Here is a 23,531-nt window from a genome sequence, read left to right as displayed (position 1 = left end):
GTGTTGTTAGAAGAGGCCTATTATGCCTTTTTTCAAGATGTAAAATAAGTCTCTAGAGTGTATATCTGAAGTTTCCACTTAAAATACCCCATAAATAATGTTTTATAACTCTGCCCCTTTTAGGCTTTGATCCAAATTGTGCCATTCAGGTCACGGTCGCTTTAAATTCAAATGAGATTGTGCTCTTTTCAAAAGAGGGCAGATCTGCAAATGCCTATGTGTCAGCATAGTGGCATATTCAAAATCAAGACAAATGTCCTATAGGCGAGGCTTTCCCCCCTATGATGACATGTACAAAGGGAGAATTTCAATCAAAGTGTTTCTGCAGACTGTTTTTATAAAGAGTGATTATAAAAAAAAATAATAATTTTGCATTCAAAGCTGGTTATATTTACAGACTGTTTCCACACAGGTGTGTTTATACATATTATATAAGGGATTTTTACAATATAGGTCCCCTTTAAAGGGCCAGTTCACCCAAAAACAAAAGAGGTACTCTTTCTCATCCAGTTACTTTGTTCTGTTGAACATTAACACTAAAAGGAGATATTTTAAAGAATGCTAAACTGGAAAAAATGATTTTCTCACTTGGATTTTTGTCTTCTTTCAGGTCCAAATATCTAAAAATTCTTATATCAAGAAGCATTTTCTAGACAAGAGATACATGTTTTCTTGTTTTAAGAATTAACATGTCAAAATTAAGTCAGTTTTTCCTTAAAACAACCAAAATAATCTGCCAATGGGGTAAGAAAAATAATCTTGTTTTTCCTTTAGACATAAGATTATTTTGCTTAGTTTTAGGTTTTAAGAACTTAGTTTTACTAGCTAAATTTTGGCATATTATTTCTCAAACAAGACAATGTGTTTTGCTTGTCTTGAAATTTCTTTTTGATTTAAGAATTTTTAGAAATGCAGACAAGAAACAAAACAAAAATCAAAGTAAGAAAATTGTTATTTTGCAGTGTAGAAACTGGTAAAACAAATATTAAGGAAGTTTGTGGTTACCAATTTCCAAACATTTTCAGATCTTGATTTGTGTTTTCACAAATGAAAGAAACTAAAACAGGTTTGTGATAAGCGAGGTGAGTAAATGAGTACATTTTCAAACACATTTCATGTCATGTTTATCCATTATTATCTGCATATATGGTTGTGTGTTACAGGTAAGAATAATGAGGTGGTCCTGAAGGTATCGGACTCAGAGCAGGATCCTGGGAAATGGTGGTTCAGTCAGCGTAACGCTCAAGGGGAGGTGATGCTGACCCTCCACAGCCCTGCTGATGCTCCTGTGGGTCTCTACAGCATGACTGTGGTTCTGCTCTCTGCGGATGGGGAGATCCAGGAGCAAACCAGTCCTCAGACCTTCTACCTGCTGTTTAATCCCTGGTGCAAAGGTGAGAAATGATGAAAGAATCCTCTCTTTAGGACAAAATCATATAATTTATTTGTACTTTTAAAAATAAAGATTGCAAAGTAGTTTTCAATAGCAATGAGATAGAAGAAATATTTTAGGTTGAAAAGAGAAACGTTTTTTTCATAAAATGCAGAATATTTGAATACTAAAGATCTTTTGTCACTATAAATAACCTTTTAGGGAATTAAAAGGTTCAGAGTTAGATGTTAGAACTCTCAGATGTTAGAAATGCTAATAAAGCATCTTTATTTTTTAGAGTGTAGCTTCAACCTGTGCTAACTTTGAATATGGTGTTAACATTTTTCTGACCACTTTTACCATGTTTTTTTTATGTCCCATGGAATATTGATAGTTGTTGTTGGAAAAATATAAGGTTTCACAATGCAAACATCAATCACCAACATGTAAAAAATACTATAGTAATGCATAGTCAATACTAGTGTTTTTGCATCATACTATAATTAAGTACATTATACATTAAATATTATATTTACAACTCTGTTACAGCATACTATCAAATATTGGAAACTGATCAACTGTAACAAATTATGTAGTGCACTTTAGTTTTTACTACAGTAAACTGAGGTGTATTAAAACTTACTACAGTATTCGGTCATTTGTTTATATGATCATAGTTATTGCATCACTACAGCAACTTTAAAATTAACACAACAAATTAATTTATCTATTATAGTATGGTTAAAAACACCTTAGTAATTACTGTAAATTGCTAGAGTATTTTTTAATGTTGGCAGAATGATAACAATAACTATAACAATAGCAATATTAGTATCCACACCAATACATGGTTATGGTCTGTTTATTCAAGCACATGCTGCATTTAAGGACAACAACACACCAAAAACAACCAAAAAATTTTATTTAGTCTCGGCAACAATGCACAATAGCATTTATTTTTTAATTACAGGCAAGGTATGTTGTCTGTTGCTTTAAATGCTCAAGCTCTGTGAATTCTAATTGGCTGTCAGTGTTTTATCGTTCACCATTCAGAAAAAGTCATTCTGATGATTACATTTGTTTCCTGCAGATGACTGTGTGTACCTTCCAAGCGAGGAGATGCTGCAGGAGTACATTTTAAATGAAAACGGTATCTTGTACCAGGGCGCATGGGACGATATAACCACTGTGCCGTGGAACTTTGGACAGGTAACACACAAAAGCATTCACAACTGCTTACGAAAAATATAAAATCCAAATTTATACAGCCCCCATCTGTGCAGACATTCATGTGGTCAGTGGTCTCTCTGAGAAAGTGCCATGGACTGAGATGACTGACACACAGGCAGGAATTATGGGTGATGTTGCATGGTGGTGGAATTCAGATGAGGCAGTGTGTGAATTGTGACAGATCTGTGACAGGTCAACCGCAGAGGGCTTGTCTGCTCCGTAATCACTCTCTGTGGATGTCAGACATTTCGGGCAATAATGTCTGTCTCACAAACAAGGGACTGTCTGCTTTCATTAAGATATAAATTTGAGGACTGGGAAACTAAAACTAAAGTTTTCTCTTTATTAAAATAAACCCTACTCAGGCAAATTTTGGCATTTATTATCAATTTCAACAATAGTTTTATCGTATGTGCCATTATACACAGGCAGTTTAAGATGGTTTAGGCATATATAAGGCAACCTATTATGCAAAAATCACTTTCATAAAGATTTTGAACACAGTTGTGTGGCAGCAGTGTGTGAATATAACCAGCTACTTATTGGTAAAAAATGAATTAATTTAATTTTTTATTATCACACTTCAAAAAACGTCTGCAGAAAGTCTTTTATTGATATTCTCCCAGTGTACATGTCATCAAATGGGTAATACCCTGCCCACTAGTGATGTTTTCTTTCATTAGCATAGGACGTCAGTCTTGCTTTTGAATCTGCCACTGTGTTGACATGGCATTTGCAGCTCCGCCCTCTTTTAAAAAGAGCACAATCCCATTTTAATTTAAAGTGAAAGTCACCAAAATGGCACAATTTGTATCAAAGCTTAAAATGGGGCATTTCAAAGATTATTTGTCAGTATTTTGAGTTAAAATTTCACATACACACTCTAGGGACATCAGAGACTTGTTTTACATCTTGTAAACAGGGGCATAATAGGTCCCCTTTAACGTTCATAAAATTCTGCATACACAACTTCTATTTAGCTATATTTTATTTAAACCTGTGCATCCCCATGTAAGCTTACATTGTATACTAATGCTGGCCAGTGTTGCCAAATGACATCATTATTAAGTACCTAAAACCAGACTAAAAAGATGGTAAATGTAACTAGATGATGTCAAGTGCTAATTAGCATATTTATTATGTCATTACATTATATTAGCAAAGTATTACATACAATTATTTATTTTCCTGTTTTAATACAGCCAAATTCTCCATATTTATATTTACTATGGGGTATATATGTACACAGACTTTTAATTTCAGTCAGCCAACCATAGGGCTTCCGGTCAGTTGTCATCCCATACAAAACCGCTGCGTTTAAAATAATATTTCTTAAAAAAAAAAACAGCAATCTTCACTGCCTGGCTGAGATACAATATAAAGTGGGCATCAGACCAAACATGTAGCACTGCATTAAATTATATTTTTCCATGCCATGTCTTTAAAATATGGAAATTAATTTTACCAAAGAATTTTCAATGGAGCATGCTGCTAATGACAACGTCTTTCGTCTCTTTTTTCTCACTTAAACAACTAAAGAAATGCTTAAGTCTATTTAACTGAATGTATTTTAGTTTCGATGCTGTAAAAGAAACCTTATAAAACTGAAAATAGTCACATTACCCTTTCACTGGAAGTTCATCATTGACTAAAACACTACTTGTGCATAGAGCCCATTCACATTTACATTTTTTTTCTTCATTTGTCAGACATGTTTAGCCTATTATATGTAGTCATATATGCAGTCTTCTGCTCCGAAAAAAAAGGTTTTCCGACAAATTGACCACACATAAGTTAAAGACAATGTTTGTGCTGTGACTCATTCATGTTTACTTATGAAAGGATAATGTGACAACAATTAAATTAAATTAAATTAAATTAAATTCAATTTTATTTTATTTATTTATGCTATTTATAGCACTTCAAAACAACACAGTTGACCAAAATGCTGATAATAGAGAGTAAAACAAAGTGTAGCAAATACTTAAAAAAATAAAATAAGAATAAAAAATAAAATAAATATATAAACAAAATGTCTCAATCTCACGCTGTGCTAAAAGCCATTTTGAACAAGTGGGTTTTAGGAAGAGATTTAAAAACAGTAATGGAAGAGGCTTGTCTAATATACAATGACAACTCATTCCACAATTTTGGTGCAGACACAGCAAAATCCCAATGAGCTTTTGACTTGTCCTGGACACACCCAGGAGGAGCTGGTCGGCTGACCTGACAACATAGAAAATAAATGTTTTATTTGTCTGTTAATCACAAAAATGTCACCAATATGGGTTTGATTACAAACAGTCAAAACAACAGTCTCTAAATTTGTGACAAAATGCCCAAAATGGCAAAACAGATGCAGGCAAACTAAGCTATTTATATGCTTTTCATTCTCTGTTTTAAACAGTTTGAAAAAGATGTTGTGGATATTTGCTTCGATGTGCTGGACAATTCACCTGCAGCCCTGAAAAACTCAGAGATGGACATCTTCAACAGAGCAAGCCCTGTTTATGTCAGCAGGACTATTACTGCCATGGTAAGGCATCTGCTAGCATGGCCATTTATTGCCTCCACCCCTGTTATAATGATATTTGCTGAAGCATAAATGATTTTCCACAGCAATAAAGGAATAGGTCACCCAAAAATCATTTACTCATCCTTCACTTGTTTCAAACCTTAATAAGTTTCTTTCTTCTGTTCAACACAAAAGAAGATATTTTGAAGAAAGCTGGAAACCATTGACTTTTATAGTATTTGTTTTCCCCACAATGGAAGTCAATGGTTACAGGTTTGTAGCCCACTTCAAAATATCTTCTTTTGTGTTCAACAGAGTAAAGAAACACATAATGGTTTGGAATCACTTAAGGGCAAGTAAATAGTGAGTAAACCTTAATTTTTTGAGTAAACTATGACTTTAAACCACAGCGTGACGTGGTAAATATACAGAATGCATTGCATTAACAGGTGAATGCCAATGATGACCGCGGGGTGGTATCGGGACGGTGGGATGGAGAGTACAGTGATGGAGTGGCCCCCACAAGGTGGACTGGCAGTGTGCCCATCCTGAGGCGCTGGAGTGAAGATGGAGGACAGAAAGTGCGCTATGGCCAGTGCTGGGTGTTTACAGGAGTGGCCTGCACAGGTGGGAATGCCACATAAGCCTGGGTTAAATGAAAACTACACTTTGTTTGGATGTAGGCTGATTTTACACTCCCCTAAAGTTAAACAGTTGAGTTTCATCATTTTTAAATCCATTCAGCTGATCCCTGGGTCTGGCAGGGGCACTTTTAGCTCAGCTTAGCATAAACCATTGAATTGGATTAGACCATTAGCATCTCACAAAAATAGCTTTTATAATGATATGATGCAGCAAGGCGCAGTGAGTAGCACAATCGCCGCACAGCAAGATGGTCCCTAGTTCGAGCCTCAGCTGGGTCAGATGGCCTTTTTCTGTGTGGAGTTTGCATGTTCTTCCCACGTGGGTTTCCTCCGGATGTTCCAGTTTTCCCCACAAGTCCAATGACATGCGCTATAAGTGAATGGGTAGGCTAAATTGTCCTTAGTGTATGCGTGTGAATGAGTGTGTATGGATGTTTCCCAGTGATGGGTTGCAGCTGGAAGGGCATCCGCTGCATAAAACATATGCTGGATAAGTTGGCAGTTCATTCCGCTGTGGCGACCCCAGATTAATAAAGGGACTAAGCTGAAATTGAATGAATGAATGAATAATGCAGCACCTGAAAATAGTCCTCAGCTACGTAAAACTACACTGTTATATCATTGTGCCTGATACAGCCATGAAACTGCAGCAAGTTCCTTGATTATTATGCCAGAATGAGAGTATAGATCCTTGCCACATCAGCCTAGAAAACAGCAACTTTTAATTTTATTAGCACATGATGTAACTGCAAAAGCTTGAAATCAAGCTTTAAATAAGAAAATGATCAAAAATCTTTATTTGACATTTTTTGATTGAAATGCTAATGGTCTAAACCGATTCAAGGATTTATGCTAATCTAAGATAAAATTGCTCCCACCAGACCCAGAGATTGCCTAAATGGTTTCTAAATTTTAAAACTCAATTATTTGCCTCTAGAGTTGTATATTACCTGAATTTGCACTCTTTATCAAAAGTGATGCTATGACATGACTGCATACTGAAATGGTGAAAATAAATTGTTTTCAATTACACTGAACATGATCAAATGACCTGCTGTGTTCATATGCTTGATTCTTTGACAGTTAAGCTAAATTATTGGTGTACTCCCCAAATCCAATAATGGTTGTAACCAACAAAGTTAAAAAACAACAACTTTTAAACACAATTGAATAACAATGCTTTTGAGAAAAGCAGCCCAGGGCAGTTACTGTATCAACATCTGACTCACTGACTAAATACAGAATAGCATACTACTGTTATTATTTCTGTCTCTGCCTCACATGTGATCTGTAATGTGCCCTTTCGACAGTACTCCGATGTCTTGGCATCCCAACCAGATGTATCACCAATTACTCATCTGCTCACGACACTGATGCAAACATTGCTGTGGATTACCTTGTCAATGATCAGCTTGAAAGTGTGTCTGAAGGCAGGAAGGACACCATTTGGTGAGTTACTATATGCCACATGCTCAACTACACACTTAAATATTAATTTAACGGTGTTTATGTTTCCATGAGTACCCTTTTTAACATCTGTGGAATGTTTCTATTGCACAAAAGGTTCTTCAGATTCTTAAATGTTCTTTACACTAAAAGCAGTCCTTTAAAAATAATTTTGAATGGTTCTTTGAAGATGGTTCTTCTACTTCGCCATCACATCAAAAAACACCATTTTTAAACCTTCAGTCATTTCTTATCCTTCGGCTTAGTGTCCACACCAATGCATGGTTATGATGTGTTTATTACAAGCACATGTTGCAGTCATACTAATTAGTATTGATATTAGTGTTCACAACAACACACAACTGACATTGTTTAATCTAAGCATATGCTGTACCTAAAGCCAATCCACACTAAAAAAGAAATAGAATCTTTAATTTAGTGTCTGCACCAATGCACAATATCATTCAGCCATTTATTTTCCTTTGGCTTAGTCTCTTCATTCATCAGGGATCGCCACAGCGGAATGAACCACCAATGTATCCAGTGCATGTTTTGCACAGTGAATGCCCTTCAAGCTGCAACTCAGTACTGGGAAACACCCACACACTCTCCTCCCACACTCCTCACACATACACTATGGCCAATTTAGTTTATTCAATCCACCAATTCCTCATGTCTTTGGACTGTGGAAACTGGAGCAAACCGGAGCGATCCCACCCAAGCACGGGGAGAACATGCACACTCCACACAGAAATGCCAACTGACCAAGCTGGGACTCAAACCAGCGACCTTCTAGCTGTGAGGTGACAGTGCTAACCACTGAGTCATGGAAGAGTAATGCTAAGCAACAATATTTCTTCACCCTTCTTTTTTTACAGGAATTACCACTGTTGGGTTGAATCCTGGATGAAACGTGAGGACCTTCCAGAAGGTTATGATGGATGGCAAGTGCTCGATCCAACTCCTCAAGAAAGGAGTGATGGTAATCTTTCTTCTTGCCTTCCTTGTGCATAAATAAACATCCATAACCATTTTCCCCATCTTCTTTTACTGGAAATTTAGCTGGATTATCTACATACTTTTGTTTCATAATTTTACAGGAATCTTCTGCTGTGGGCCTTGTCCTGTCCGTGCGGTAAAGGAGGGAGAGGTGGGGTTGAAGTATGACACCCCATTTGTGTTTTCTGAGGTGAACGCTGATCTAATTGTCTGGATTGTTCATCCAGATGGGGAACGATCAGAAGTGTCACAAAACAGTAAAATTATAGGCCGGAAGATTAGCACTAAGAGTGTCTACGGAGACTTCAGAGAGGACATTACTGCCAACTACAAATATCCTGAAGGTAACGTTAAACAGGCAACTCATTTCAAGTCGGTGTAAAATTAAAATGCACAATATTTAAATAGCTATTTTTTAGGTGAACAATTAATCTGAACAAGTTAATCCACTGAAAAAAAAGGTTGTTTTGGTCATCTTCAATTAAAAACTAACCATTTGCTTCTGAATTTGGAGTGGCACTTCTTCTTTGTTGACGTCATTTTGATGGCTTCAGGCACAATATTCTGGTAACACTTTACAATAAGGTTCATAAATTAATGCATTTACTAACATGAACTAATCATGAAAAACACATGTCCAGCATTTATTAATCATAACTGAACATTTACTAATGTATTATTAACATTCAAGTCCATCCTTGTTAACATTAGTTAATGCACCATGAGTTAACATAAACTAACAATAAACAACTGTATTTTCATTAACTAATGTTTACAAACATGAATAAATACTGTAGTAAATGTATTGTTCATTGTTTGTTCATGTTAGTAAATGCATTACTTAGCATTAGCTAATAAACCTTATCGTGAAGTGTGACCAATATTCTTAAGTACGCCCCACTTACGATTAGTTGCTAAGAGGAAATGATGCTCAAGAAGAAAGCCCCGTCCCCGCATTTTTAACTATTATTGTAAAATATTCAATTTTGGATGGAAATACATCAACATACTGAACTCAAAGTCTCAGCAACTTCTAGTGTTCTGTCAATTTTCCCTACCCTGTCAGATTTTTCTACCTCTCATTCAGAAGGTAGGCAGCACATTTTGATGGCGATCAGATTGTGCTACAGTATAAATTTTAATATGGAATGGTGTGATATTAGGCCGTGATATCACCCTAACTTACCCCTATCCCCTATCCCTAACCCCAACCTCAAAACCATTCAAATACAGTGTTGTAATATAAACCGATGGTTAGAAGAACATGTCAGGACACAGGTTTCCGTAGACTTAAACTGCTGAAAACTGCTGAAAATTTTCTATACTGAAAATTGAAGTTTTTAACTAGTTTAAGCTCATATGTTTCCTTCATTCATTTTATTTCGGCTTAGTCACTGGTTTATCAGGAGTCGCCACAGCGGAATGAACCACCAACTATTCCAGCATATGTTTTACACAGTGGATGCCCTTCCAGCCACAACCCAGTATTGGGAAACACATACAGTCTTGCATTTAGACACACTCATACACTATGGCCATTTTAGCTTATTTAATTCACCTACAGCGCATGTCTATGGACTGTATGGGAAACCAGAGCACCCGGAGGAAACCCAGGTGAATACAGGGAGAACATGCAAACTCCACACTAAAATGCCAACTGACCTAGCCAGGACTCGAACCAGTGACCTTCTTGTTGTGAGGTGACAGCGCTTACCACTGCACCACCGTGCTGCCCTATTTTTTATTTATAATATAAAAATTACTACAAGAAGGCTGTGTGATGCAAATTGAATGGCAAATATTTCACAGTTACACATGTAATATTGTAATTGTTCAATTAAAAATAATAATAAAATAGTTTCAAAATAATTTACTCAAGTATAATAATAGTCTATCAAAAACACTCAAAAGTTCAACATGTTCATGACTACTTCAAATCAATAAAAGTTTGTCCTGATCAATGTTTTCATTTACATTAGTCCTTACTACCTCATTGTGGCTTTAATCCCACTGAAATGTTTTGTCCCACCAGGCTCAATGAAGGAGCGAGAGGTTTACAAAAAGGCAGGACGGCAAGTGGGCCAAAAGAAAGATGGCCCAGGCCAGCTCGAGCTTTTCATCAAGCATGCCCCCGCTATCCACGGGACAGACTTTGATGTGATCATAGAGGTGTATAACGCTGGCAGAGAGGACACTGATGCAAAACTCACAGTCACATCGAACGCAATAACCTACAACAGTATCCATCGTGGAGAATGCCAGAGAAAGACAACCTCTCTCACAGTGCCAGCTTACAAAGGTGAGAAACCAGAACTAAATTATGCTGCACATAGTGGTGTCTAAAACATATATCACAGGGCCCTTTGAATATTTTTTAAAATGTCACTTTGTTTTAGCTCATAAAGAAGTATTGCGACTTCAGTATGATCATTATGGAGCATGTGTTTCCGAACACCACATGATAAGAGTTACAGCCCTCCTCCAACCCAATGACCAAGACAACCTGATCCTGCAAGAAACCAACATCCCCTTGAAAATGCCAGCGCTTCATGTCAAGGTAATGAGTTGTTCTGAAAATACTTTGGCATTTACCATGATGACAGAAACCTGATATTGATTTTTCATCAGGTTTGTACCCTTAAATAAATGTTATTTCATTGATGAAAAATCCATCACGATTGATGTAAAATGATTTTAAAGTCCACATGAACGGGAAGCCTTGATCTTTTTTTCATATTGTGATGAAGATAAACAGAATGTTTGATGAGAAAACAGTGGGTGTGGCTTGCTTTTTTTTACTGCGAGCTGATTTGATGTGGTAAAGTAGGCATTTCATTCAGAAAGATTAGGAATGTGTTTCACAAGAATTATTACAACCTAACAGACCCCTTCTGCTCACTATTTCTGTTTGTTGTCAAAACTGATAGTTGGAGGGTCATGGTTAAGTATGCTAGCCATGCCCAATGACTAAACCATAAGTAATCTGAAAAATTAATTGAAAAAAATAGGAAGTGCATTTTCAGATTTTAATTTTAGATTACAAGGGCAAACATTTTTTTTTCCTAATAACATGCACATATGAATTGTTTACTACAAAACTAGCAATGTGAGCTAATAAAACTATATGGTTAGTTTTAATTTCAATTGTACATTTATTCATTTTTTTTTCTTCGAATTGCTCTCTATTTCAGAGATCACCACAGCAGAATGAACCTTTAAATTTATATTAAATCACTTATTTTACATTGACTCAACACTGGAACAATATCAAACTTCTCTCCTTTGATGTTTTTATTAGTGTTTTATGTGCCATATTGGTGTATTTGGATATTGTCTGCAGTATATGTTTAAGAGGAAATACCACTCTGTGGGTTTTTCACATCGTATATATAAAAAGTAAAATATTCAGCAAAAATTCATTTCATCTTTATTTCTATAGTGCTTTTACAATGTAGATTCAATGTAGAAGCAGCTTAACATAAAAAAAAACATAAATAAAAAGCCATAATATTTCAGATTCTGGAGCATTCCAGCAAATCAGACAGGCAATAAAGTATTGGAAATGTTGATTAAGCGGCTTATTATTTTTAGTTTATTTCTGTCAGGTTTCTGAGTTTTAGAGTTTTAGATGTTCAAGTGTTTTACATGTTTACATTTATCTAAAGAAATATAAGGCTTTTACATTATTGTCAGTGTTGGTATAGATACTTAAAATGAAAGTAACAAAATTTGGTGCTTTTTAATTAATGTAATCCAATATGTTTCTTTTGCTTTTTTATTTTGTTCTCCATCTGAACTTTACTAAAAAAATATTATCTTTGCTAAGATGATAGTAAATAATATTTGACTAGATATTTTTCGAGACACTTCTATACAGCTTAAAGTGAAAATCAAAGGCTTAACTAGGTTAATTTGGTTAACTAGGCAGGTTAGGGTAATTAGGCATTAGTTATTGTATGTAGATGTTTGTTCTGTAGACTATCAAAAAAAATATATAGTTTAAAGGGGCTAATAACTTTGACCTTAAAATGTTTTTTTAATTCGAGTTGAAACAAAACAAATAATACTTTCTCCAAAAGAAAAAATATTATCAGACATACTGTGAAAATTTCCTTGCTCGGCATTTGGGAAATATTTAAAAAAGAAACAAAAAATTAAGGGGGGGCTATAATTCTGACTTCTAATTCTATTCTAATTCTTACCTTTTGGAAAAGATAAAGTTGTCATTGAAACCCAACATTATACTACTATTATATTCAGTATATACTATAGTTCTATTTTTGGTGTTTTTCTTGTTTAAGAGTGGTAAGAATTGTCTATTTAATTTTTTGTTGACATTGCTATTGGTGTTGATTAATTCCTGTAGAATTCCAGTGGTTCTAATCTAAAATAAGCAAATAGTTCATTCAAATTTAAATTTACTCACTATTTACACACCCTCAAGTAGTTTCGAACCTTTATAAGTTTTTTTTGCTGTTGAACACAAAAAAATACATTTTCAAGAATGTTAGAAACCTGTAACCATTGACTTTGATAGTAAGAAAAACAAATATCCCTATAATATAAAAGCAGGCCTGTAGCCAAAAGGTGTGTCTTTTTACAGTTATTCTCCTCATTTTCTATTTAATTAGAAGGTTTAGCACAAAAGATTATCATCATAACCACCCCTTTTGATGTACCAACAACATACAAAAATAAAAATCTGTTAAAGTTTTACATTTATTAGCCAAATTACAAACTGACCAGCACAATCAAATTTCCTCAGTTACAATTTGGGATTCTGTAACTTAAAAACGGAAAGTCACGCCATGCTAAATTCAGCATCCCAAATTCAGTCTCAACTGAAAAGCCCCATGCATAACAGCAAATCTCACCCACCCAATGCACAGCTTCTTCAGTCTGCTGCAGGGTGGGGACTGCGGAATCTCCAGGCCATGCAGGACCAACAGACTGAAAGACTGCTTCATCCATATGGCTCTCAGGAAACTGAACTCTCTCCCAGCTCTGCCACCACTCCCCTCTCCCTCCCCATGCACCTTTGGACTCTGACACATATGAAAACACACACACACACATACACACTTACATCTCTGGTCACTTTATGCACCATTGGACTACCTCCCTATATATCATGACGCTGTCACTTTATCATAATTACATTTACAATTACATTTTATGTATGATTGTATTTATTGTAAATTCTTTCTTAAGACTCTACTTTTTGTATTAACATTATATGTTAGGCACCTATAGGGTCTGAGAGTAACGTAATTTCGATTCATGTGGTTGAATTGACAATAAAGCTGACTGTGACTTTGACACTGTGACCTAATAACCAATATTTTTTTCTGATTTTCAGATTATTGGAAATGCAATTGTATCCCGTAAACTGACTGCGCACATCTCCTTCACCAACCCCTTACCTATTAATCTTCAAGGGGGTGTGTTTACTGTGGAGGGAGCAGGACTAACAGAGGCCAGAGAAATAAAAACACAGTATGTACTGGTATTAGAAACTAACTGTCTTATAAACCCAAGTTATGGTTGTTAATGTATGCATGTTGGTCTTTATAGTGGCAAGATTGAATCTGGGCAGACTGTGACTGTTAAATTCTCCTTCAAACCCACCCGCGCTGGCCTGAGGAAACTGCTCGTGGACTTTGACTCGGACAGACTTAGAGATGTCAAGGGAGAAGCCTCTGTCATTGTTCGGACAAGAATGCGACATGTAAATGCTGTCCCAGAAATTTAGACAAGCATGCACAGTTCAGAGAAGTGCACATCAGAATACTTCACTGTAAATGTAGTTAATGCGATATACTCAATGACAGCTCTTTTGCTTATTACATCATTTGTTGGCTGTTTGTTTATCCTGAGGAGTTCTCTTTATAATTACTTTATGACGTCACTATGATATTTTACCATGCTTTCTTTCATGCAGACCTTGAATATAAGAACCACAAAAGCTATTTTTGTAAAATGCAGAGTTATGTGAATACACGCTTGCTTTTATTATATAAAATGTTAATCTGATTAAGAAATTTGTGAAGTAATTGTTTTTTTACTTTCTGTATAATGTTGTTGTGTTTGAATTGAAAATAAAATACATACTTTTAATTATGAAAGCCATATTTGTTCACCTTGTTGTTTATCACTGTTTATAAAAACTATTTTAGCATATGTTTAGGTTTTAGGTTTGGCTAATTATTACAATGTATGCTTGTCTTACTGCATTACACCATGGTCACAAGCCTCTTTAACCACATAGAAGCCTATTGATTTGATATATTAACAAGCAATCGGTTTTCTATGTTGAAGCAACCAAATTTTGGAATGATTTACCTGTTAGCCTAAAATTAAAAGGTAATCTAAAAGTTTTAAGTTGTGTACTTAAAAAGTGGTTAAAAACAAACAGCAGTGTTTGCACAAATAGTCTATTAGATTGTTTGATACTGCCGCCTTTGCTATTGCCTTACAATTTAATGTAAAGAATTATAATGTTGTGTATATTTATCTATTTTATTTTTATTTTATGTCAAGCCTCCTGTGAATAGGTGTTGAGAATTAGCAAGTCTACTACAACACTTAAATAAATGCGTTGCTGTCCAGTGTAATTGTGTCAAATGAATAAAAAAACTGAACACTTTGGGCTGTTGTAGCATTATGCATTACACAATTTTTGATGTCAACAATGATGTCATCACTCACAGGAATTAATTCTTAAAACCAAAAATATATGTAGATTTTTAAGTCAGTAAAAAAAAAAAAAAAAATACATAATCCTTATTTCATTTCCTTTTCTTGTTCACTCAACTTTCAAAAACATCTTCTGCACTGACCTAAATTATTTGTCAGTATTACAAAAAACATTTAGTTAGGTTAACAGATGATTATTAGTTTTCTCAAGTGGTGAACTACTCTAACAAAACTTTTTAAGTTTTGCCAACTGAAAGGTTTTCTCTGCAAAACTTGAATGCCTCGGGTTGAGTGAAAAAACAAAACATAATACTTATCCCTTTTGTATTTTCATGTGTACTCAACATTTTTAGCCTATTGGTAAAGTGTGCTGACTTTTAACAGTTGCTCGAGTTAGTTCAGTTCCCTGAAGTTCCCTTGCTGATCCTTCCTCTCTCTAAGCTCCCTATTCCTCTTCTATCTCTACTGTCTTACAGAATATAGGTAAAAATAAAATATCTGAAATATATTTATTAAAAAACTCGATTGTATGTTTATGATGGTCTAGGATCAGCATTACTGAATTTACACTGTATTAAAATGATGATGATGCTCCAGGATAAACACTAGTGAGCTCAAACTGCAAAAAAAAAAAAAAAATCATTGCCAGCTGCCTAGTGGTAGAGTGCGTTGTCATATAACACTGAGTTGCTTAGAGTGACCCGAGTTTGATTTCCACCTCAAAGTCCCTTGCTGATCCTTCCCCTCTCTCTGCTCCCTATGTATTCCTGTCCCATCTCTATTGTCCTTATAATACAGGTGAAAAAACCCAAAAGATATTTAAAAAAACTGTATTAAAGTGTATGATGATGGTCCAGGATAAACACTAGTGAACTCAAACTATAATAAAATGTCATTGCCGATAACCATGTGGTAAAGTGTGCTGATTTATAACACTGAGTTGCTCGGGGTGACCCCAGTTTTATCCCACCTCAAGATCCTTGACAATTATTCCTCTTTCTCTGCTCTTCGTATTCCTGTCCAATCTCTTCTGTCCTCTATAATGAAGGTGAAAAAAACTTATAAAAAAAAACTGTGATGGTCCAGGATTAACAATAGTGAATGTACACTGTATTGAAATGATTATAATGGTCCAGGATCAACATTAGTGAATTTATACTGTATTAAGATGTTTATGATGGTCCAGGATCAACAATAGTAAATTTACACTGTATTAAATTTTTTATGATACTCCTAAATAAACACTAGGGAACTCAAACTGTAATTAAATATCACTGCATATAGCCTAGTGGTAAAGTACACTGGCCTAACACTGTGTTGATTAAGGTGACCCGAGTTTGAATCCCACCTTCTGGGCCTTGCCGATCCTTTTACTCTCACAGCTTCTTAATGTTCCTGTCTGGTCTCTACTGTCCTATGTAATACAAGTGAGGAAACTCTAAATATATTTAGAAAAATAAACTGTTTTAAAATGATTATGATGGTCCAGGATCAACAACAATGAATTTACACTGTTTTAATGATTATGATGGTCCAGGATCAACAATATTGAATTTACACTGTATTATCCTGTTAATCGATAAAAAAATTAACCAATTAATCACACTTTTTTGCAATTAATCACGATTAATCACATTTAAAAGACTGAAACTTGTAATTTTGGCTATTCATATAACATTAATGTAAACACAAGACAAAAAAAAAACTATTAAAATTGGAAATATATTTGTTTATTAGAATTTTTGTTTAACTTGTAACACAGATTTCCTCATGTAAACAACATACACACAATAAACCAGCAAGATCTCGGCTTGACAGCCATATTTATTACAGAAAAAAAACACAGGCATGTTAGTGCCATGTGAAAGCTCTGTGATTGGTCGGCTTGGTATCAATGACGAGTCTGTGCGGGGCTGTGCAAGCACGATGGAGCGATTGTTTACAAGTGTGACGTCCCTTGAAGGAGCTCCGGATGGAAAGTTTTGTTTAGTGTTTACCTCATGGATAAAATTGTCCCAAAATTGTACCATCCTGCCTTAAAATGAGCGAGTTTGAGCCACTTTTACATTCAGGAAGCGTTCAGAAAAAACCAAACACCAAGGAAGTTGCTAAGACAGTCCAGTCTGTTGACATTATCTGAGGACAATGTGGCCCTTTTGTTTTGAATGATGTGAGCTGAGAGTGAGAACAGTCTCTTACAAGTAGAATCACTGAATAAGCATTTGAATTTTGGTGCCTAATTTTGTTGCCACTGGTGCTGCGAAAAGGAAGTAAGAAGCATCAAGCGGTACATCAAAGGCTCGCACTGGTACACATTATGTCACAAAGACTAATTCTTACGGGAACAATGGTCACAACATTTTTAAACATTTAAACAAATTTGAGGGATACGGACGGCAGCATCGGATGTTTAGGCATTTGTTCTTGTGTCTAGGAAACGTGTGCACGCGCACATACACACACGCACGCACGCACGCACGCGCGCACACGCACACACACACACACACACACACACACACACACACACACGCACACACACACATACACACACTCAACACAGGCAGCCGGAGCGACTCCCTTCAGATTCAATCTTACATATGTTAAGCCAGCATTTAAGGGACAGTTAACACAGAAATGAACATTTACTCGTTCACTTACACACAAGTGGTTCCAAACCCTTGAATTTCTTCTGTTGAACACAAAAGAAGGTATTTTGAAAAATGTTGTAAAAAAATTGGCCAAACTTTATTTTGCTGGTCAGTTTGTTGAATTTAAGTTACATTGTTTCTACAGTACATGCCAACTACAGTAATTCTCAGTAGACCGTTGGGTTGGGGTAAGGGTAAGTTGACATGTACTTGCAGAGTTTCTTATAGTCAGTTAAATGTCTATTAAAGCAGCAGTATCAGCAGATATTGGGCAGACAGTCTACTAATACTCAAATGGACCATCAAAATAAAGTGGTACCGAAAAAAACCACAATAGTAGGAACGAAAAATACTATGGAAGCCAACGGCTGCTTTTTTTCAACATTCTTCAGAATATCTTCCTGTACTGACATTATTAGGACCCACTGCACATTGTAACAAAGTGCTGCCATGCTTCTCTTGGATGGATATAAATTACAACAGGCTGAGCTTTACTGCTGAATGAGACACACACAAGACTTAAGTTTATTCAATTCACATTTATTGCAAGTGTTTGGCCTGCTGGGGTAATCAAGCTGAAATTGCCAAGTGGAGTGACCAATCACTGTTCTCAGTCAGAATGAGTGATCGGTCACACTACACTGTCTGGAGCGGTGATCGGTCACTCTTCTTTCTGGAGCAGTGATTGGTCACTCTGGGGATGATGAGTGGAGATTGTGAGGCAGGCCTTCTCGTCTGGAAAAGAACAGAGTCAAGAAAATCAGTGTCGATGTCTAAATGAACCTGAATTTGAGTATGAATTACCATGACCTCTGACCCACAGAGAATTCTATATAAACATATGTGTTACTAAGCTCAGTCATTTGTCATGTCACTTAAATGAGATAAATTACCTTTTAGAATGTGTCCACACTAGCTCCTGCTCCTGAAGTAGGCATAAGCAGCACAGACACCTATGCCGACTCCGACCCAGGTTGCTGGACTGCTTACCGTGGCTTTCACAGCACTTTTCACATTGTTGGAGATCCTTCTTCTCCATGAAGACTCGCTGTTCGCTCTCTCCTCTGTTTTTCCAGCTGCTTCTCTCTCTGTTTCTCCACTGGTCTTTTTCTCCTCTGTTTCTCCAGCTGCCTCTCTCTCCTCTGTTTCTCCACTGGTCTTTTTCTCCTCTGTTTCTCCAGCTGCCTCTCTCTCCTCTGTTTGTCTTTGAGAGCTGCTGTCATAATCTGAGAGGACCTCAGTTGTCTTGTCTGGGCCCCACATGATGATCAGAGGTTTATTCAGTAAATGAGTGAAGTTCAGAGCTTTTTGTGCTCGCACTGCATCACGTCGATGATGGAAAGTCACAAAGGCATACACAGGAGAGACGATGTTGTTTCTGCACACTTGCACAGTCGAGATGGACCCCAATGGACCAAACTTTTCAATAAGCTGTTGTTCGGTGACCATTGGGTGCAGATTGCTCACAAGCAGTGTCTTCCGCTCAATATAGTGGTATGTGGGGAGCACAGGATGAGGTTCCTGTTCCCGTCCTGAATGCTCAAAAGTCACATAAATGGATCTGCAATTATTGTCTTCATCATAGGACAGATCCAAAGAGTGGATTTGGGTGAACTGTTTCATTGACTCAATCAGTTCTTGTACGTTCACCTTTGGGTCCAAAGTCAGAACAACCAATGACCACTCGCGATTATGGTTGTCTGAAGACTGATTTAAGTGAGCATCCATAGCGAACGAGTCCTTCACAATCACAGATTTGTCTATTCGTACAGTAGCTGTGTGATCCACCAAGTTACTGTCCTGAATGCTGGCTGATGCGCTGTTCTAGTATGGAACACTAATATAGAACACATTCTGTGACTGTCGTTGCTAAGCAACCATCAGCTGAAAGCGCATGCACACACACAGGATTCTAAATTGTTTATGAATGAATCTTAGTTTGTTAAGTATTAGATAAAGTATTTATTACTATTGTTTTATCCTAAAGATGATTGTTTAATGTGCTCTTAATTATTATTCATTAGAAAAACCACCACTACTATGTTAATTGTTTTCATATGTCCTATTTAATGTAAACATCACAAATGCTTTGGAGGTACATATGTAACAATTGTCAAGCCAATAAAATAATCGGAAAACCGCACCCTCTGCATTGACTTTGTCCGTGTGTGTGTGTCGGTATTTTTAAAGGTTTAACATATACATCTATTGAAAATAACCAGTTTCTGTTGGTTTAGAGAAACTTTTAGCAGAAACCTTTGTCTCCTCAGCTGCTTCAGTTTATTTAATGAAGGATTGAGTGTGGAACATTTTCTTATCTGAAGATATTCGGTCACAGCACTAAACCTACCTGCAAGAGTGATTTATATTTGACTGAATAGAGTTGATAAAATAATAATATTCACGAGTGTAAAACTCCTAAATTCACCTCTCACACGATATCCCTTAATAATCTTCTGAATATATATAGAAATAAAGTATGTATGTATGTAAATATTATTAGTGCTGTCAATCGATTAAAAAACCTAATTAATCATGATTAATTACATTTAAAAGACTGAAACTTGTCATTTTGGCTATTCAAAAGTAAAATTAATGTAAACGCCAGACAAAAAACAATTCAAATTGTAAATATATTTGTTTAGAATTTTTAGAATTTTGTTTAACTTGTAACACAGATTTCCTCATGTAAACAACATACCCACAATAAACCAGCAAGATCCCAACTTGACAGCCATATTTATTACAGAAATAAAAACACAGGCATGTTAGTGCCATGTGAATTTCAAAACATTCAATGCCAATAAAGAAAAAATTGATTTCCATGTTGGATTCAAAGTGGACTGCAAAAAAAAACTATTTTGCTTAGTCCTCCTTTACATTTAGCCAGGTGCTAAGACAGTCCAGTCTGTTGACATTATCAGGGGACCTTGTGTTAATGTGGACCTTTTCTTTTGAATGATGTGAGCTGAGAGTGAGAACAGGCATGATCACAAGCAGGATCACTGAATCAGCATATGCACTTCGGTGCCTAATTTTGTTGCCACTGGTTCTGCCACAGGGATGTAAGAAGCATCAAAGGAGTACATAAAAGGCACGCACTGGAAGTATGCGTTGTGTCGCACCAAAGACTAATTCTTGCAGGGACTTTGGTCACAACATCTCTAAACATTTTATAACTTTTAGGGATATGGACGGCGAAATCTGTGTCGTTTAGGTGTTTGTTCTTTTTGCTAGGAAACGAAATAGACACAGACATACACTCACGCACACAAACAACACGCCCAGGACAGCACAGCCGGAGCGACTCCCTTCAGATTCAACATGCATGATCGTGTTCATCAAATTTGCTTAAACTAAGCGTTGTTAAGTCTAGCTGTAGTGAATTTACACTGTATTAAATGTTAATGGTCCACGATCAACAATATTGAATTTAAACTGTATTAAATGTTTTTAATGGTCCAGGATCAACATTTGTGAATTTACGCGGTATCAAAATGTTTATGATGGTCCAGGATCACCTTTAGTGAGTTTACACTGTATTAAATGTTTTTGATGGTCCAGGATCAACAATAGTGAATTTACACTGTATTAAAATGTTAATGATGGTCCAGGATCAACACTAGGCAACTTAAATTGTGAGGAAACAACCTTCTCCAGTAGCCTAGTGGTAAAGTACTGTGGCTTGTAACACTGGTCTGATCAAGGTGATTCAAGTTCGATTGCCATCCCATGTGTCTTGCTGATCTTTCCTCTCTGCCAGTTCTCAGAGTAACCTTCGTCAGTTGTCTTGTGTAATAAAAATGATCAAACTCCAAAGATATTGAGAAAAAAAAAATATTAAAAAGTTTTTGTTGGTCCAGGATCAACAATAGTGAATTTACTCTGTATTAAAATGTTTATGATGGTCCAGGATCAACACTAGAGAACTCAAACTGTGATCAATACTCATCATCAGGGGCCTAGTGGTAAAGTGCTCTGGATTGTAACACTGATTTGCTTAAGGTGACTCGAGTTCAATTCCCGCCTCATGTGTCCTGCCGATCTTCCATCTCTCACAGTTCTCAGTAATCCTCTTCAGTTTGTTTTTTTAAATAAAAATAATCAAAGTCTAAAGATATTCAGAAAAAAAACTATTAAAATGTTTATGATGGTCCATGATCAACACTAGGGAATTCAAACTGTGATCAATAATCAATTCTAGTAGCCTAGTGGTAAAGTGCTCTCTCTTGTAATACTGACCCTCTCTCTCAGTACTCAGAACATCAATCTTCGAATGTCTTGTGTAATAAAATGATCAAACTCTAAAGATATTCAGAAAAAATATATATATAAATGTTTATGGTGGTCCAGGATCAACAATAGTGAATTTACACTGTATTAAAATAATGATGGTACAGAATCAACAATACTGTATTTAAATGTTTCTGATGGTCCAGGATCACCTTTAGTGAATTTACACTGTATTAAAATAATGATGGTCCAGGATCCACAATACTGAATTTACACTGTGTTGAAATCTTTATGATGGTCCAGGATCAACATTGGTGAATTTAAACTATTAAATGTTTTTGATGGTCCAGGATCAACAATAGTCAATTTACGCTGTATTAAAATGTTTATAATGGTCCAGGATCACCTTTAGTGAGTTTACACAGTGTTAAATGTATTTAATGGTCCAGGATCAACAATTATGAATTTACACTGTATTAAATTGTTTATGATGGTCCAGGATCACCTTTAGTGAGTTTACATGGTATTAAATGTATTTAATGGTCCAGGACCAACAATAGTGAATTTACCTTGTATTAAAATGTTGTTGGTCCAGTATCAACATTAGTGAATTTACACTGTATTGAATGTTTTTGATGGTCAAGGATCAACAATTGTGAGTTTACCCTGTATTAAAATGTTTATGATGGTCCAGTATCAACATTAGTGAATTTACACTGTATTATATGTGTATTATATGTGTAGAGCAACCAACTCCCATGTGGAAGGCCGCTGGTTCGATCCCAGCTCGGAATGGGTTTGGTGGTGTAGGACTGGCGGGGTTACACTAGCCGTTTGAGCATGTGTTTGGGTCTCCATGCCTGCAGCTTCATAATGTTGGGCCATAACAGCAGCATTGCTAAACCCAGAAGTAAGGAGATCCACAGAGTAGTGTTTTGTCATTATTACATATTTTTAATACTTTCCCATTTTATCACCAGAGTATTGTCCATGAATAAACCCAGTTTGATCAACTTCAATAATCAAAGGCAATATTTTTTTCTAATCTCAAAGCTAACACATTAAACAGTAATTTAAAATCCTTATTGAGAAGGCTGATATGAAGAGCATTCTTCTTCTGGTTTTCTCTTTTCAAGTATGAGGCTAAAATTAGCTCTCAAAGAGATCTAGGCAAAGATTTAGTTTCAAAAGAAAAGTTTAACAGTAATTCCATTACCACCAGAGTAGCTTGAATTCTTTCCAGTATCTTGTTTTTCTAGTTAATTTTTAACAAAAAAACTATCAATTATTACATATAATTAGCATAATTTTTTATTAGTGCTGAACAAAATATTGGTTGAACATCGATATCGCAATGTGTGTATTCGCGATAGTCTCGACGCAGGATTTGATCATTTATTAAAGAATAAAGTTGTTCTTTAATATTATTATATAAATTATTTATACATGGATAATCATGTTATTTTGTGTTTAGTTGTTCAGTTTTTAAATTTATGTACTGTTAGACTCCCAAGAAACCTTTAATTTTTGCTCTCACTTTTTTATATGCTTGTAATTTATTGTTTTTTGCAGATGCACTGCATAGAAAAAGACTTGATCACCCCAGTCGATGTAACTAATGAAATCTTTCTTAATGGGGCTGTTCAAATCATCTGATGAAAATAGAAATATATCACAATGTATATCACAGCAAAACAAAATATCGCAATGTCAGATTTTTCCAATATTGTGCAGCCCTTATTTGTATA

The 23,531-nt window shown here is 35.7% G+C and overlaps 2 protein-coding genes across 9 annotated transcripts in view; one reads left to right on the top strand and one right to left on the bottom strand.

Moving 5' to 3' along the window:
- Positions 1–23,531, top strand: part of tgm2l (transglutaminase 2, like) — a 170,631-nt gene that overhangs the window by 14,692 nt on the left and 132,408 nt on the right. For 3 of the 8 annotated variants that reach the window (XM_073929966.1, XM_073929965.1, XM_682306.9), the window contains 11 exons: positions 1,164–1,394; positions 2,463–2,581; positions 5,010–5,138; positions 5,567–5,744; positions 7,072–7,210; positions 8,086–8,189; positions 8,308–8,550; positions 10,239–10,505; positions 10,603–10,763; positions 13,566–13,702; positions 13,781–14,852. In XM_073929966.1, coding sequence (XP_073786067.1) covers positions 1,164–1,394; positions 2,463–2,581; positions 5,010–5,138; positions 5,567–5,744; positions 7,072–7,210; positions 8,086–8,189; positions 8,308–8,550; positions 10,239–10,505; positions 10,603–10,763; positions 13,566–13,702; positions 13,781–13,958 — 1,886 coding nt within the window. In that variant the 3' untranslated portion in view covers positions 13,959–14,852. Of the gene's footprint in view, positions 1–1,163; positions 1,395–2,462; positions 2,582–5,009; positions 5,139–5,566; positions 5,745–7,071; positions 7,211–8,085; positions 8,190–8,307; positions 8,551–10,238; positions 10,506–10,602; positions 10,764–13,565; positions 13,703–13,780; positions 14,853–23,531 lie in introns of those variants that run through there. The other 5 variants (XM_073929967.1, XM_073929963.1, XR_012394021.1 and 2 more) reach the window with 4 other exon arrangements.
- Positions 16,619–21,578, bottom strand: LOC797383 (uncharacterized). The gene is made up of 2 exons (XM_017352042.4): positions 18,444–21,578; positions 16,619–18,285 (listed from the first exon to the last, which is right to left on the bottom strand). The coding sequence occupies exon 1, from the start codon at positions 19,276–19,278 to the stop codon at positions 18,463–18,465; it is 816 nt and encodes a 271-aa protein (XP_017207531.1). The 5' UTR covers positions 19,279–21,578; the 3' UTR covers positions 16,619–18,285; positions 18,444–18,462.

Source organism: Danio rerio, chromosome 18, assembly GCF_049306965.1.
Source record: "Danio rerio strain Tuebingen ecotype United States chromosome 18, GRCz12tu, whole genome shotgun sequence".
Classification (NCBI taxonomy): Eukaryota; Metazoa; Chordata; class Actinopteri; order Cypriniformes; family Danionidae; genus Danio; species Danio rerio.
Note: the sequence above shows the minus strand (reverse complement) of the source record. Positions and strands in the feature narration are given on the sequence as shown.

What these genes read in the sequence shown, in the direction of transcription:
- LOC797383 (XM_017352042.4), bottom strand. Translation starts at nt 19,278, where the DNA reads ATGGATGCTCACTTAAATCAGTCTTCAGACAACCATAATCGCGAGTGG.